We start from the raw sequence: 14864 nt of genomic DNA on the forward strand, positions 1-14864 counted from the left end.
AGATGTACCAGCTATAAAGCTGAACAAGTCTTTTGCCATGCCCTGATGATGTTCCACATGTGATCTCATTATCAGCTTGATGTCTTATTTATTCAGGGTCCCATTCAACTGACCTCAACAGCTAAAAGATCCTAAATGCTGAGATTTAATATGACGTTTACGATTATAGGAATGGTCCTCAGTCCACACAGTGATGGCTTCCAAATAATTTGATAGACATTCAAGATCCTGAAAAATAAACCCCAGGGTCAGAGTAATTCCTCTGTATACAGAGCTGTATGCAGCTGTATGCAGCTGTATGCAGCTGTATGCAATGTTTTATAATAGGCTTCCTCTACCCTTATTTAACCCATTTTATAGGCTACAGGGAAATCCCATTCTTGGCTCATTCCAGAACTGGGTCTGCAGATTTGCCTTGCAGCTGAGCTGCTAATGATATCAATTAGCTCATTATCATCTCAATTGGACCAATTTAACTTTCCTCCGCTTTTTTTTTTTGGTTGTGCTTTAATCCAGCAACTTTCAGGCACAACAGTCCTTACAACAAGTACTTAATCAACTCGGAAGTGGGTTTTTCTTCCAAGCAAGCAGGCAAGCTCAGCTAAAATATGTTAATCAAAATATTTCCGTCTTTAATGACCTATTCAGGGCTGTGGGAGGTCAAAGAGTAGAATGGCAGAGACATGTTAAGAAAAGAACACCTCAGGGCATTAGGACCCTCTAGACAAGGGGTGGCCAACCCTAGCTAGATGCTGCCTGGCAGTGAGCTGGAAGCAGCTGTTTTTCACTGGAGCACAGAAGAACTAGGCTCAGACCCATAAACTAAGCCCCTCATTGACTGTGCTATAATGGAGGAAGCTGCCATTAATCAAAACAGGCCAAGACTGAAACAAAAACACTAAGCTTTGTTCCTTAGTTAAGGGAGTCTTGGGGAGATTTATGAGCTCATGTGGCTAAAACTAATCAATAACTTTAATATCAAACTTTAAATCAATTACCTAATTAAGATTTTGCAATCGAGTTGTAAAAGCTATAGGAACAGCAGCTTCTTCCCAGTCAGCCCATACTTTTCATGACCTTATACATGTTCCAAGAAGAGTTTCAACACAGATTAAAACATAGCAGGTTCAAAAATGGAAGTTCTCCTTAATGAACCGAGGAGTGGAAGCTGTAAGGGAGACTGATTTAATTTGACCTGGAGAGCCAAGTCCTTTTCAATAATTTCAGAATTGGTGAAAAGATATTCTACGTGCATAAACTGTGTAGATTGAGCCCTATAATGTAGAGAATTGCTTTCCTCTTGCATCACTATCCAGGAACCCCTAGGACCAGCATGATTATATCACTTCTTTATGCCTACTTTCTGTTTATGGAAGGCCCCTCTATCCAACAAAGCAGGTCTTATTAATCTGCAAAATATATAATGACTACTAAAATAATTTACCATGCTCAAACAGGTGTCCCTGCTTTCATCCACACTCAAGAGAGCTGTTCACAATTTTAACTTTATTCTAGCAACATTACAGGTAAGAAAAACAGCTCTTAGTATACACATTTTATCTCACATCAGATTTGTTCCCAGTTAACTTAATCAATGCAAAAACATTCTGCATTACATACAAAAACAATCTGTGAAAAATACAGATAAAGAGTTAACTGGCTTGTACCAAAGCATATTACACATCACCAAGGAAAACCTGCAGGTGACTCAATACTAAAATATAGTATGAAAAGAATAGGGTTAACAAAAACATCACAGCAGATCTGGGCCCTAATTACTGGATTAGGGTATAAGAGCAATGCCAGTATTTGGATTTCAAAATGCAAAATACTATTGGAGCAGAATAAAAGACCACGCGTTTTCAAAACGGCAGGGGAAAGGTACTGTAAGACATTTAACAGTAAGTCGTACAGTCCATCTTTAACTCGGATAACCTTCGCTCTACGAGATACAACAAACAGCTGAAATTGAACATTTTGGGACATACAAAGATCAAAATGCTGAATAAATGGACACTGCTGTACTTTTTCAATCAGATATTAAAAATAGCAGACATACAAATTTGGTATAAAACCTTACGTGTACAGTTCTTTTCACGTAAGATTTTAATACACATGTCAAATTTGGAAGGTAGATGATAACTGAAAGGATTGTGGCACATTACAGGAGATAAGTTCCCAACCTCGTCTTGTGAGGCCCAGTACAAAGTTTCCATTTCAGGGACACTGAAAATTTCATGAGACACCACAGTCTTCAGACAATGTCAGCAAGTGAGAGCAAAACGCGTGCCCCATGTTAGGTAGGTCCATGAGAAAGCGCTCTGAGCCACAGTTGGGGGAATCAGAACTGCTGAACAATAAGCTTTTTCTTCACGTCATGGGAGAATTTGTTCATTTTGAAGAGGTCACTGTCATAGAACGCAGACAGATTGTGGATGTTGATCTGACGGGCCTGAAAGAGGGGAGAATGGTTACTAAGATAAACCTCTCCTATCAGGATAAAACAAGATTAATCTTAAAATAGGCTTTACAGAAGCTCCTGCGATAATGCTGTCAGAAGTTTAAGAACACTTAATTGTAAGCACTTAAAATCAACACCACTTGCAGGACGCTATGTAGTGCATTACCTTATGATGAGGGCATCTACAGATGCATGTCTGCTAGATCCAAAATTATTCTACCTTTTACCAGTATAATTTCTACTAGAGTCTGCCGCTGTTAGAACAAGAAGAGGATTTAACTACTATTAAGTGGGTTTCCTTTTTTTCTTGACTGTCCAGAAGGGTTGTGGAAAATAAAGCAGGATGGCCAATTTCAAGGGACGTACTTTGTTCTCACCTAGCTGTCAATAGTTTAAAACCATGAGTGCCAAGTCAGTGCTATTCAATGTGTGACCATTCTGTTGCAACTAGCAGGATTGATATAGCAATTAAAGTGCTAAATATGAAGAAATGTGGGGAAGTATTGTAAAATTCTCCAAAGATACTGAAAGGGTAAGAAGCCCTAGTCTTCAGAAGATGCATTACTCGGACCTCAACCATATCAAGCACCTCTCCCCGACTCCTTCCTGTTGTCCCACTGAAAGTTACTTTATCCCAGCAGTGCCCTCCTCCATACCTTATCAGCCAGGTCCTTCTCTGGTATTTCAATGGTATCCTGCTGTGCTCCATAACGGTTTCGTTGGTACGTCACCTGCTCAGCTACCAGCTGCTTCAGGATAAAGAGCAGTAGCTCATTGTTGTCTCGCCTGAAGGCCAGATAACGGGCAAATGTCTGAAGGAGAGAAGGGCAGGTTTACTCCAGAGGTTTGCTGCCATCCACTCGTTAGGCAAACAGAAATCTTAAAAGGGCACACACCACGAAGAGCTCAAATTTAACTTTCCAGGCACTCCAGTGCCACCTAGTGGTATTTATTTCTTAAATCCCAGATTCTTCTGTAAATTTACTAGTGCAAAAACCCAAAGCCCAAACCCAACATGAGTTTGTCAGTTTCATAAAGGGAAATGTTCATTCAACTCAGCAGGGCTTCATGTAACAAATGAAGGAACTTACCCGAGGAAAATACTTTTAACAGAAACCCATTGGCTTCTAGCCTTCAGTACCAACTGACTCTGCAGGCTCATTTAAAGTGGTGTGCAGAACGTGCATGACTCTAGTTTTCTAGAAAATTAACTTGCTTTGTTTCTTTAATTTATTCTAACCAGCTGAATTCTGAAAACGATCCTAAAATCCAAGCATAGCTATTGCTCCCGAGTCGGAAAGATAACCGGACCGCCATGAGCGCGGGCCTATCCAGAAACACAGGAAAGCGCCGCGGGACCAGACGAATTAAAGCTGCAAAGAGACAGAACAGTAAGGAGAGACCAGCTTCACGGAGCGCCCACCTTCCTCATGCTCCTCATGACGCTGAACTTCTGCGTGTCGATGAAGCTCTCCAGCATCACCCGAATGGCCATGTTGACGTCGTCCTCCACCACGTAGTCCCTCAGGTGCATGCGCGCGTGGGCCTCGGCCATGCGGATCATGGACTCGATGTGGCGCACCGTGATCGGGATGCTGCCCGTGGCCTGCGAGACAGCGCGCAGCGCGCCCGTCGATTAGGGCTCGGCGGAAGAACACCGCGAAACTCGGCCATACTCGGAGCGTGACTAAATAGGACTGGGTGCGCAGGCTGTGCAGTTCAGCTACAGATGTATGAGGGGTGTCAGTTACAATTAAGGGGTGTAAAAAGGACATGAAAAATTCTGCCACTTTTTTACTTGTCCTGGCTGCAAGGAGCCTCACGTTCACAAAGATGTTACCAAAGCAACAAAGTAGGAGATGTCTATCTTGCACACATTTAAGGTTACAATATTATGGCTTTATGACATTGTGGAAGGTATTAACGGCAGCAGTAAGCTAACCAAACGCATGTAGTGCGTGCATCAAAAAGTATGTTAAAACAAGACAAAAGCTGGTTTGTATTCACAGCTGCAGAAACTAAATCCCTCCTACAAAGTTAAGAGCATAAAGAATTCATTTCAAAGAACAGGACTGATGTGTTAAACAAACCTGTCATGTACCACATGAAGCTGTACTCTCAAAAAGAGCTGGGAAGCTCTTTTGCCAAGCGGTTTGGCTGTCCTGCAGGGCAGTCTTAGCGCTATGTTGCTGTGTGTATCGAGTTGAAATACTGAAAGTGCACAAGACCTGCCCTGAAGAATTTCCCACAACACGACAGGAAGAAAGGATAAACCGTTGCTCTCCAGAAGGTCTAATAAGTAATGTCAAAGCTGGCTTACCATGGACTCCTTGCGCAGATCGCTGTACATTTTTGCCACTTTGTCCTGGTCCATCTGGTTGAGCTTGGGGTGCACTCTCTCCTTGGCATAGATGATGTATTTCTTCAGCAGCTCCTGAGGGATGGGCTCCACGCCATAGGTGTTGGGTAGGACCACCTCCTCCAAGCTCCCACTTGCCACTTCCTTGTTGCCAGGGTGATGCTTGATGTGGCTGCTCACCACAAAGCGGGCAAGCATCTCATCCTGCCAGATAAAGAGATGGAATATCCATTTTTACTATTCTCTTCCACTTTTTAGATGTCAATACCATGCATTACAAGTTCAACTTACTATAAAGACACATGATGCCTGAAATCAGCTTTCTTTTAAAGCAACAAAGTGGAGCTGCATGCAAGTCAAAGGGTTTCACCAACAGAAACTAACCTGCACAGGATCCACAGTATCTCTGACCACGCACAAAACGTCAAATCGTGACACTATGGGCTCAGTCAGATCCACATTCTCCGAAAAGGTGAGCGAAGGATCGTATCGACCACCTGTAATGTCCACAGAGGAAAATGGCAGTTAAAGAAATTGCATTTGTATTATATTGTACATTTTGTAGTAGAGTGTACAGTGTAACCTTTCTGAAAATCACCCAGGCTAAAAAACCTGTAAAAAGGTTAAAACTGTTTGCCCATAGACCCTCTTCTAATCAAATGTTCACATCATGTACACCATGCAGGGATAATTAAATCTGAACAGCTCTCTAGAAAGCCAAAAGCTTTGTTTTATGTGCATGCTCAGAAGCAACCAGCAAACAGGCCAGTCTCCAAGAGATGAGAAGTGATTCTATAAGACCTCTAATATTAGTGTCTATAACAGAGGCATCTTTACCAATGGGGTTGGAAGCAGCGATGATAGTGCAACGAGCCTGAAGGGAGGTGACAATCCCAGCCTTGGAGATGGAAATACTCTGCTGTTCCATAGCCTCGTGGATACTGGTTCGGTCCTGGTCGTTCATCTACAATACAGGCAGGAACACAACCACCTAAGCCGTCTCAGAACACTTAAGAGGGCAGACTCTTACACATCATGAACACAGCACACATTGCGTAAAACGAGCTGCGGGTCAAACCGATTATTCGAAAGACAGGGAAAAGGGATATTACATTTGTTATTGCCTTTATAAAAGGTGAATCACAAAGGGTTGTAGGAAATACAGTATACAATTACACAGACTTTGAAGATCCTATAGCAATGTTATGAAAGTGATGTAGTGCGAGAATTCAAGCCGACGCCATTTAAGAAAGGACTGCTTGTGACATCAACACTATGTCATGATCAATATCTGATAACCCAATAACTTGGGTCTGCCTCCACGAATATCTACCAGCAGCCGTATCACCCTGCAGCTCACAGCTGGCAGCCCACTGAAGCTAAGCAGAGGTAAGGCTGACCAGGTGGATGGGAGACCCCCTGGGAAAAACTAAGGTTGCTACTGGAAGAGGTGTTAGTGGGGCCAGCAGGGGGCGCTCAAACTGCAGTCTGTGTGGGTCCCTGATGCCCCAGTAAAGTGATGGAGATGCTATACTGTAAAAAGGCGCCATCCCTCACATGATATGTAAAACCAAGGTCCTGATTCTCTGTGGTCATTAAAAATCCCAGGGTGTTTCCCGAAAAGAGTAGGGGTGTGGCCCTGGCATCCAGACAAATTTCTCATTGGCCTTTATCAATCACAGCCTCCTAATAAGCTCTCCTCCCCACTTATAGTTGCTGTGTGGTGAGCGTACTGCTGCACATTGGCTGCCATCGCATCATCCAGGTGGGGCTGCACACTGGTGGTGTTGAAGGGGAGTCCCCATTACCTGTAAAGCGCTTTGTGAGGAGTGTCCAGAAAAGCATTATCTAAGTGTAAGAAATTATTACTACTACTACCACCACCATTCCTGTTCCCCCTAATTAATAAAATCCCCTTGAAAGGACAAACTGAAAGATCGTTGTTCCATAGGCTGCCCCGTGGTTAGTAGTATGTCCTCCCACACGTTCGGCCTCACACACCTTATCGAACTCATCGATCAGGCAGACCCCACGGTCGGCCAGCACCAGGGCGCCCGCCTCCAGGGTCCACTCGCGGCTCACGGGGTGCCTCTGGACGTAGGCCGTGAGACCCACCGCTGAGGCCCCCTGTCCAGTGGTGAAAACCGCCCGGCTGGCCACCTTCTCCACATACTTCAGGAACTGGGACTTGGCCGTACCAGGATCTCCACAGAGCAGCACATTAATGTCCCCTCTCACCTTGTGCTTGCCACCTGAGAGCAAAGACGCCAACAGCTCAAGATCACAGGCTTTAGCATCATTCAAGTGGAACATTTCTAAATCCCTCACAAGACCAAAAGCACAAAGCCTGCTTTCAGTTTTTCCAACTAAAAAGTTTTGACCATGACCTTGTTTGGTCAAAACCATGAATTTCATTTAAAAAAAAAAACAACCTACATAATAAGCTTCTCTAGTACACATTGGCGTACCTGCCGTCAAAAAAACCCAAGCCTTCCTTAAAAAACAAATTAAAGAGAAATAACGCAAGGAACTCCTAAAGATACCCTTAATTTCAAGTGGGGCTGCAGACTTGAACAACCTCTTTTTTGGTTCCACGTTCCAAGGCTGCAACCTTATACAATGTTCTCAGAAGAAGTCCATATTTTTTGCCATTCCGAGTTGTTTATGTCCAAGCCTGAGCAGTATTTCCCCACTATCGATCTACTTACCAGGGTTTTTTGGTTCTCCTCCAAACAGAGCTAAAGCAATTCCTCTCTTGATGTCCTCGTGCCCGTAAATGGAAGGACCAATACTGGCAAATATCTAATTGAATAGAAAGAAAAATCAATCTTTGCTTAAAAATATTCCAACCACGTACTTACACAGACTACTGTCAAGCAATCAAGTGGAATATTTTTTTTAAAGTGCATCAAGTTCACATTCTGCAATGAACAGCCGAAGGCAGGGAACAGATTCTAGAGATGGAAAGGCTACTTTCATCATTGAGGCCAGTGACCAAAATCTCATTTTTTGCATTTTCCATTGAACACCAAGTTCATTGGCCCACCGAGCTCATTTTCAAACAGGCAGACCACAAAGTGGGCCTAATCCACACACAAACACTCGCCAAAAGCCTGACGCAGGAAAGAGAAAGCGTTGCTCATGATCATGCTTCCTAGCCGGCGATAACGATAATTCAATGAGCTCACCCGCTCTCCGGTGCGCTCGTCTTTCGACAGCGCAATGATGGCCTTCACATCCTCATCGGTCAGCTCCCCCACAGCCACCTTGTCGTCCTTCTTGGCGATGTGATTGGCCATGATAACCGTGGCAAAGACGGGGAAGCCATTGGCTGTGTTGAGGGAGCCGTCATAGTTGTTGTTATAAATGCCAGTCAGCTCCTACAGGCAACACAAAACCGCCCACAGTGATCATCTGAGCAAACTCAAAGTCATTTCAAAATAGATGTACGACTGCTAGCATTGTTTGTTAAAGGTGTAAAAGAAAACAATTAAAGTGATGGGTACGCTTTTTAACATATACACAGTTACAAATTTACTACATATTTCATTTTGATTATAGTTGGGTGGATCTTCCCACATAGACAATGTACAAACAATGGCAAAGCTTTAAATTGGTCATTTAAAGCACCACGAACTCCAAAAATGTAACTATTCACCTGAATTGAATACGAAAATTTCAATCTCATTCAGAAAACCTCTTTCAAAAAATACACCTCACGAGAACTGTACACAGAAACTTCCTCCATCAACCCTGGGTTGAGTGTTCCATGGAGAAATAAATCGGTTCGTTCCCAGAGGCAGGAACAGAAGCATCATCCCCATATGGCCCTGTACTTACAATTTCATCCCCAGGTTTGCAGCTATCCACCAAGTCTGCCAAGAGGATGGCATCTTTGGACCGGGGAAGTCTCCCTGCGGCCACCTTGCCAGGGCTCTCCTGGATAGTGATGCGCTGATAGTTCTGGTAGACAGTCTATGAGAAAAAGCATCTGATTATCCCCTGTGAGTTACAGCGCAGTCAGTCGTGTGTTCAATGGTCATTCTATTTTATGACACACTAATCACTATATAAAACAGGCTCCATTTATTCCTTTAAAGTAACAAGCTAATCAATCGTGTCGTAAAATTCCTCAAGGCTCTTGGATCAAGCATGCAACAACAGGAGAACAAAACATTATTCTCTTGTAATTATTGTAATAATATGATTACACCAACTAATGTTACATCTTTTCACAGGCACCTTATTTCAGATAGGCATCATTAAATGTTTAACCATGTGCATATGCCTTGAACATACTTCAGTTTTTAATCAAATAAGGATGCGGCACATACAACGTTTTTTCCAAATCATATTTTTGCTTCCGTTTCTCTTTACCGATTCAAAAACAGTAGCCATTATTCTCAAAGCATGACTGAAGCGCTGAACCCTAACTAATGGGTCATCAGCTATAGGATGTTAAATTGACTCTTTCGGCATTCCACAATTATTCTTAATTCTTAAAACTGGGCTTGGAGAAACGTCAACCGGAATGATAACGCCAAAACATGGCCGAACAGGACAGGGCAGAACGGTCTCTTACCTCTTCCATATTGATCTCGAAAGGGCCGAGTGACTGACACTCAGGGCAGGAGCCTGGCTTCACCTCCTGGTTTTGGGACTGGAAGAAGGGCCCCAGGATGAAGTTACACTTGTTACAGTTGTACTTGACCATACTGAGCTGAGGCAGGACCCCTGTGCAGCTGGTCACCACCCCACTGGTGCAGATCAGCTGGTTCAAATGCAGCTGCCTAGAAGAAAAGAAGAGATTGAATTAACTCATCAACAGCCATGGACAGGGGAAGTGGCTGTGGGCAGGGTTACAAGGCAACTTAATATGGCTTCCAACTAAATTGTGATCCCAAGATATACCAATATCCCCCTTGGGAGCTAAGAGCCTTAATTAGTCCTGCAACCAATTACCCTTCCTGGAGATCTATACAGAAGACTCATCTCATTTTAGCTGCCTTTAAAAATACACAATGCCCAAGTTATATATTAAAATAATGTTAAATAACATGTACTGGTTGGTACAGTGTTTTACCTGAGCATAATTTATGAACAGAATAAAATACAGAATTTCAATTGAGTTTTAACTAATCGAAGCACATTGGCCAAAAATGTTCTTCCAAACTCTCTAAGCAAACAAAGCAAGGCTGCCATTAGCTAGTGTCGGTTACCTCAGGGAGCGCAGGTCTTCCACCAGCGGCAGGTTGCAGATGCGCACGTGGATTTCGCGAGCGATGCGGTCGTATTTGGGGTACATGGCCAGCACCACCTCCTTGGCCGCCTCGTCAAAGATCTTCAGCATCTCGGTGGGCGCCTCCGGCAGGAAGTAGGCCAGCACGTGCTCCCGAGCAGCCAGGTCCTCGTAGTTCACCAGCAGGCTCTCTCTGTTCTCTGGAGGAGGAAGAGGCGAGGGTAAGCCAGGCAAGAGGTGCTCACAAGAATACCGTCCCTGAACCATGACCTTCCCCTCACAGCAGCCACTACAACTGGAAATACAACTGTCCTAAAGTTTAAACCATCACCAAAACTGCTGCGCTACTGGCCAGGGTAACCATACTGCAGATTTAGTCCGTACTTCTTTAAAAATAAAAGTGAGAAAGGCACCAAAGTCTCTTGAAACATTAACAAAGCTTAATTTTCCAATGCAAGGGGAAATTCCCCAAGTCAATTAATATTGTAACTTCACATTAACTGCATAACTAATTCAGGAGAGAATGTCCCTTCAGAAAGAGCTCTAGACAAGTTATGGAAAACTTGTGCCGAACTGGGAATATAAGACTCTAAAAAAAAATTATTTGACGATACGAATCCTATTCATGGGATGAGTCCTACCAATTCAAATGATCGACTTGGTAAAAAGGTCTGATGAGCCAACATCAACTGCCAACAGGAATTAACATCAGCTCAGACACCTGAAGCTAGGTACCTTTGCACATGTCGCTGATCTTCTCCTTGAAGACGTTGTGGCCGTTCTTGTCCACGTGGGTCCTCAGGAAGTTCTTGAAGCGGTGGTAGATCTCCAGGCGTGGGGCGGCCATGGACACCCACTCCCGCACCGTGTGGCCCTTCATGTCCTCCAGATTCTCGATGCTCTCGATGATCTCGTCGTCCTCGTCGGACGCGGCGCCTTCCGCCGCGCGCTCCGCCAGCCGCCGCTTGCGGGCTGGCCGCTCTTCGTCCTCATCCTCGCTATCTGTGGAGCATGGGGCCAAGTCACGCGCGGTACAACGCTCGCTACACAACCGGAAGCACAACGGGAAGCAAGCACAGCGGTTTAACACGCTGCAGGCGCCTCGCAAGGCGCTGCGTACTCCAAGCCTCATTTGTTTTGCTTCAGCAATAGAAAATGCAGAATAACCAGGAATATCCTGCACCTTCTCAAAACTAGAGACAGCCTCAGTTAGTCTTCACAATGGGCAAAGTGCAAACGTTAGTCTCATTTCCTTCCAGGTGATCCTCCCCCAAATATACAGGGCTGTTGCAGAAAAGGGGTCAATGTGATCTTCAGGAATTCTAAAGAATAATCTTAAGCCCTTCCTCATGAGGAGAAAGAGAATGGACCCTCCATAGGAACGGAATTAAAAGGCATAAAACTTTTCTGACCAGAAATCAATTTCAATTAGGATGGAAATAACAGTTCTACACTGTGAGCTTTTCCTCTTTTAGTTCTGAGACACTATGTTAACGGTACACAACAGTACCTTTTCTTGTCATGTATAATAGCGATATAATACTCAGAAAATCCACTCCCCTTTCTGGACACCTCTACTTGTTAAAGATAATGATAATGTCGCTTTATTAGCCCTATTCAATTTCTTGCATTAGGAATTTGTCTTTGCGCATACCCCAGCTTGCTCTCCATGAGACAGACAGGGAGAGAAGCTTGGGGTCAGAGCGCAGGGTCAGCCATTTATACGGCAACCTTGGAACAGTTGGGGTTAAGGGTCTTGCTCAGGGGCCCAACGGAGTAGGATTTCTCTGCCGGCTGCGGGATTTGAACCGGCAACCTTCCAGTCACAGGCACAGATCCTTAGCCATAGAGCCACCGCTCCGCCCTATGACACTGGTCTATAATGTGATTAAATGAACTCATGTCATTCTCAGACAAGACCTGTTACTGAATGTGCTCTGGGCACCGGAAGATTTAGTTGGGACTTTCTCACTCACTGGGCTACAGGATCACTGCTGACTTACCATACAGCAGCCCCCTTCTTAGACGCCCCCCCAGTCCTCTCTCCTGGTCCCGTCTCCTCATGGCTTCCTCGGCTGCGGCTCGGGCGCCGGGCGAGAGCTCCGACAGATCCTCCTCATCGTCCAGCCCCTCCTCCTCGTAGCGGTCCAGCTCTGGAATAGCCCGGTAGTCCCTGCAGACAGACGCTTAATGAACTAAAACGTTGCTTTTGGAAGCATCAAAAAAGTGATCAAAGTCTCTAAAAAAAAACACAAATTCCTGCAATCCCTTTTATTGACCACAAATATGCACAGAATAATTAAGAAAGGTTTTGGTTGCTGTAGTCCTCTAATTCCTGGTAAAACAAGGCATTGCTCTAAAAGCTATAGAATGCTGAACAGTATTAACCTGTAGGATCTTTTAATACCCACAGCTAAAATTGCAGTTTTCTTCCAACAAAGATTCCCCACATGTGCCGTCACTAATGCAGTGATACATCATTAGCAAAAACATAAGCACACTATAATTCTGTTTGCCATGATTCACAATACTACACCCTGCAATACCTTTTTAAGCTTTTCAATGCATTAGGCTTATTATATATCCTGCAGCTTGCTAGATCACTGTCCATCCTATAACGCAACTAGTTTTAAATTAACTGAACTCACTGTTCTACTCCACATAATTGAATTATTAGCTGTCGAATAACATACACCAAACACAAAAATAACAGTACTTTATAACTCCGACAGGATCTTTCCAACGCCATTACATTTGGTCTTAAACTCCTACAGGAAAGTACTGCCCGATAGGCAATTTAACTTCACCTCTGTGGTGATTTCAATATTTTATGCCATACTCCAAAAGATAACGCGAAAGAATGCACCGCGCTGTAATTACCTGCTGAAATGCTACATGCCAAAGCGAGATGCATTTGTTGTGCACAATGATCGCGGCAAAGCAGTCAGCGCAGAACTCACCGTTCCATCCCATCCCCGATCAGCTCTTCTCCATCCTCCTCCTCCTCCTCGGGGAGGGGGTCCTCTCCCAGCAAGCCCTCGGACTCATCCTCGAAGGGGGGCAGATCTCTGCCGGGGCTGGACGTCAGATCACCCTGCCGGGATGCCTGGCTGGGACTAGTGGCAATGTTGTAGGACTCGGAAGAATCCTGGGAACGAGATGAGCTCAATTCAAATTCTGTTGGTTGGCATCTAGTTGTTGTTGGGTTTTTTTTTTACACTACAGGACCAAAAAGTAATGATGAATATATGAACTCCTACAAAGAACCCTAAAAAAAAAAAAGCAATGGACTAGACACTGTAGAAATTTGATATTTGGCTCCTCCTTTTTACATAACCCAGCGTTGTTTGCGTTACCGAGGGCCGTCAAGGACACCAGGAATTAAAAGTTGAAATGAAGGCACGCAGATTGGACTAAAATCGCCTTCTGAACACTAATGCTTCTGGAGTTTGTTTTTCCAACATCTTCATCAGTCACCGGCGAGCAGGGCTCAGTCGAACAAGTGTGCTCAGGGAGTTTCTACCACACAAAGAGCAGCGCACTGTCTCGAATGCTTCTGTAGTTCTACTAACCACAGTTACATTTTGAGGATGATGTTCTAAATTACATCATTAAAATAATGGGAACGCCACTTTTAAAACATCCTTCCTTACTTTAGAACGTAAACCTCAGAATGACACAATGAAAACCTTTTCACCTCACTTCCCACTAAAATCCAAAAGCCGCGTTAGACTACACTTGCTTTAAAATTAAAAATATAGCAACGTTTCTTAAAAAACTCATAAACACAACCGTAAATATTTTAAAAGTGATTTTTAACTCTGAATCCAGACACCACATATATATACACCGTATATAACGTTCCGGTTCACCTCCTATCCTAACAGTATTTAACAAAGAATGATTCTTACAAAACCTATAAAGCAAGCGTTAACCCAAACGACTGCTTTTCGAGTGCAAAATAACTCAAGCTTAAGGTTTAGGACATGAAAATGATTTCAAAGCCTAATAACAAAGCTCAAATTCCTAACTAAACCGAACGAAAAAAATAGATTGTAAATCTTCTCCACTTCAAATATACACGATAATTTTTTTAAAAAAAGTGCGATTCACTATCGGTAAAACAAAAATAATTCCATTCTCTACTTACGGCCATTCTGTAGCTCCTGGTACTTTCTCTCTCCTGCAAGGAAACTTGCTGTTTCTCTCTTTTTCGCGCGAAATGGCCATGTGACAGCAAAGCGCGCGAAAACGTATGAATATTTAATTTAGAACTACGAACGCATTTTCCGATTGGTCCATGACTTATAAATATTCATTAGTCACGGATATTGAACCCATGTCCGGCCACTTTTAGTCCAGCCCAGGAAATGGGGGAGGTGCTTAGCAAGTAGCTTTACTTTAGCAGATTCGTTGCGCTGCTGTTAGTTAAGACACGTGTTTTCCAATACCGTACTTTTGATAGGAGTGCGTCCTTTTTGTACTGAAAAACACTTATATTCTTTAAAGGCAAGATCTGGGGGTTGGTTTCGCATACTCTGATTAGCGTAAGAACACCGGACTACATTAGTGTAGCCTAACATTGTTTAGTAGGTTTAGGAGTTTTATTACTCAGTTCAAAATTATTATTTATTAATTATTTATTAATATAATTATTAATTATTATCTTCACAGAGAGATGGACTTTACATTCACCTCCACTTACCTTTCTTCGTACGTTTTACAAAACTGAGATGTTCTTATGGCATGGTTGACAAAGTATTCTAAATGGAGTCATTCAGTTTTGTAGGGATGTCATAACTGTT

At 43.5% G+C, this 14864-nt stretch overlaps 1 protein-coding gene across 1 annotated transcript; it reads right to left on the reverse strand.

The window, feature by feature from the left end:
* Positions 1-1491: 1491 nt before the first annotated feature.
* On the reverse strand, positions 1492-14285 carry mcm2 (minichromosome maintenance complex component 2). The gene is made up of 16 exons (XM_006631081.3): positions 14210-14285; positions 13020-13207; positions 12063-12232; positions 10795-11061; positions 10040-10259; positions 9403-9610; positions 8661-8795; positions 8009-8200; positions 7529-7622; positions 6822-7072; positions 5658-5784; positions 5205-5317; positions 4782-5024; positions 3885-4067; positions 3118-3273; positions 1492-2452 (listed from the first exon to the last, which is right to left on the reverse strand). The coding sequence occupies exons 1-16, from the start codon at positions 14213-14215 to the stop codon at positions 2342-2344; spliced, it is 2664 nt and encodes an 887-aa protein (XP_006631144.1). The 5' UTR covers positions 14216-14285; the 3' UTR covers positions 1492-2341.
* Between the last annotated feature and the right edge of the window lie 579 nt (positions 14286-14864).

The sequence above is a fragment of the Lepisosteus oculatus genome, chromosome 4 (genome assembly GCF_040954835.1).
Source record: "Lepisosteus oculatus isolate fLepOcu1 chromosome 4, fLepOcu1.hap2, whole genome shotgun sequence".
Taxonomy (NCBI): Eukaryota; Metazoa; Chordata; class Actinopteri; order Semionotiformes; family Lepisosteidae; genus Lepisosteus; species Lepisosteus oculatus.

Excerpts from the sequence above, each read along its gene's own strand:
- mcm2 (XM_006631081.3), bottom strand. Across the intron at positions 7,073-7,528 it reads AGGAGAACCAAAAAACCCTG|GTGGCAAGCACAAGGTGAGA; the intron begins GTAAGTAGATCG and ends CTTTGCTCTCAG. Across the intron at positions 5,318-5,657 it reads CGCTGCTTCCAACCCCATTG|GTGGTCGATACGATCCTTCG; the intron begins GTAAAGATGCCT and ends TGGACATTACAG.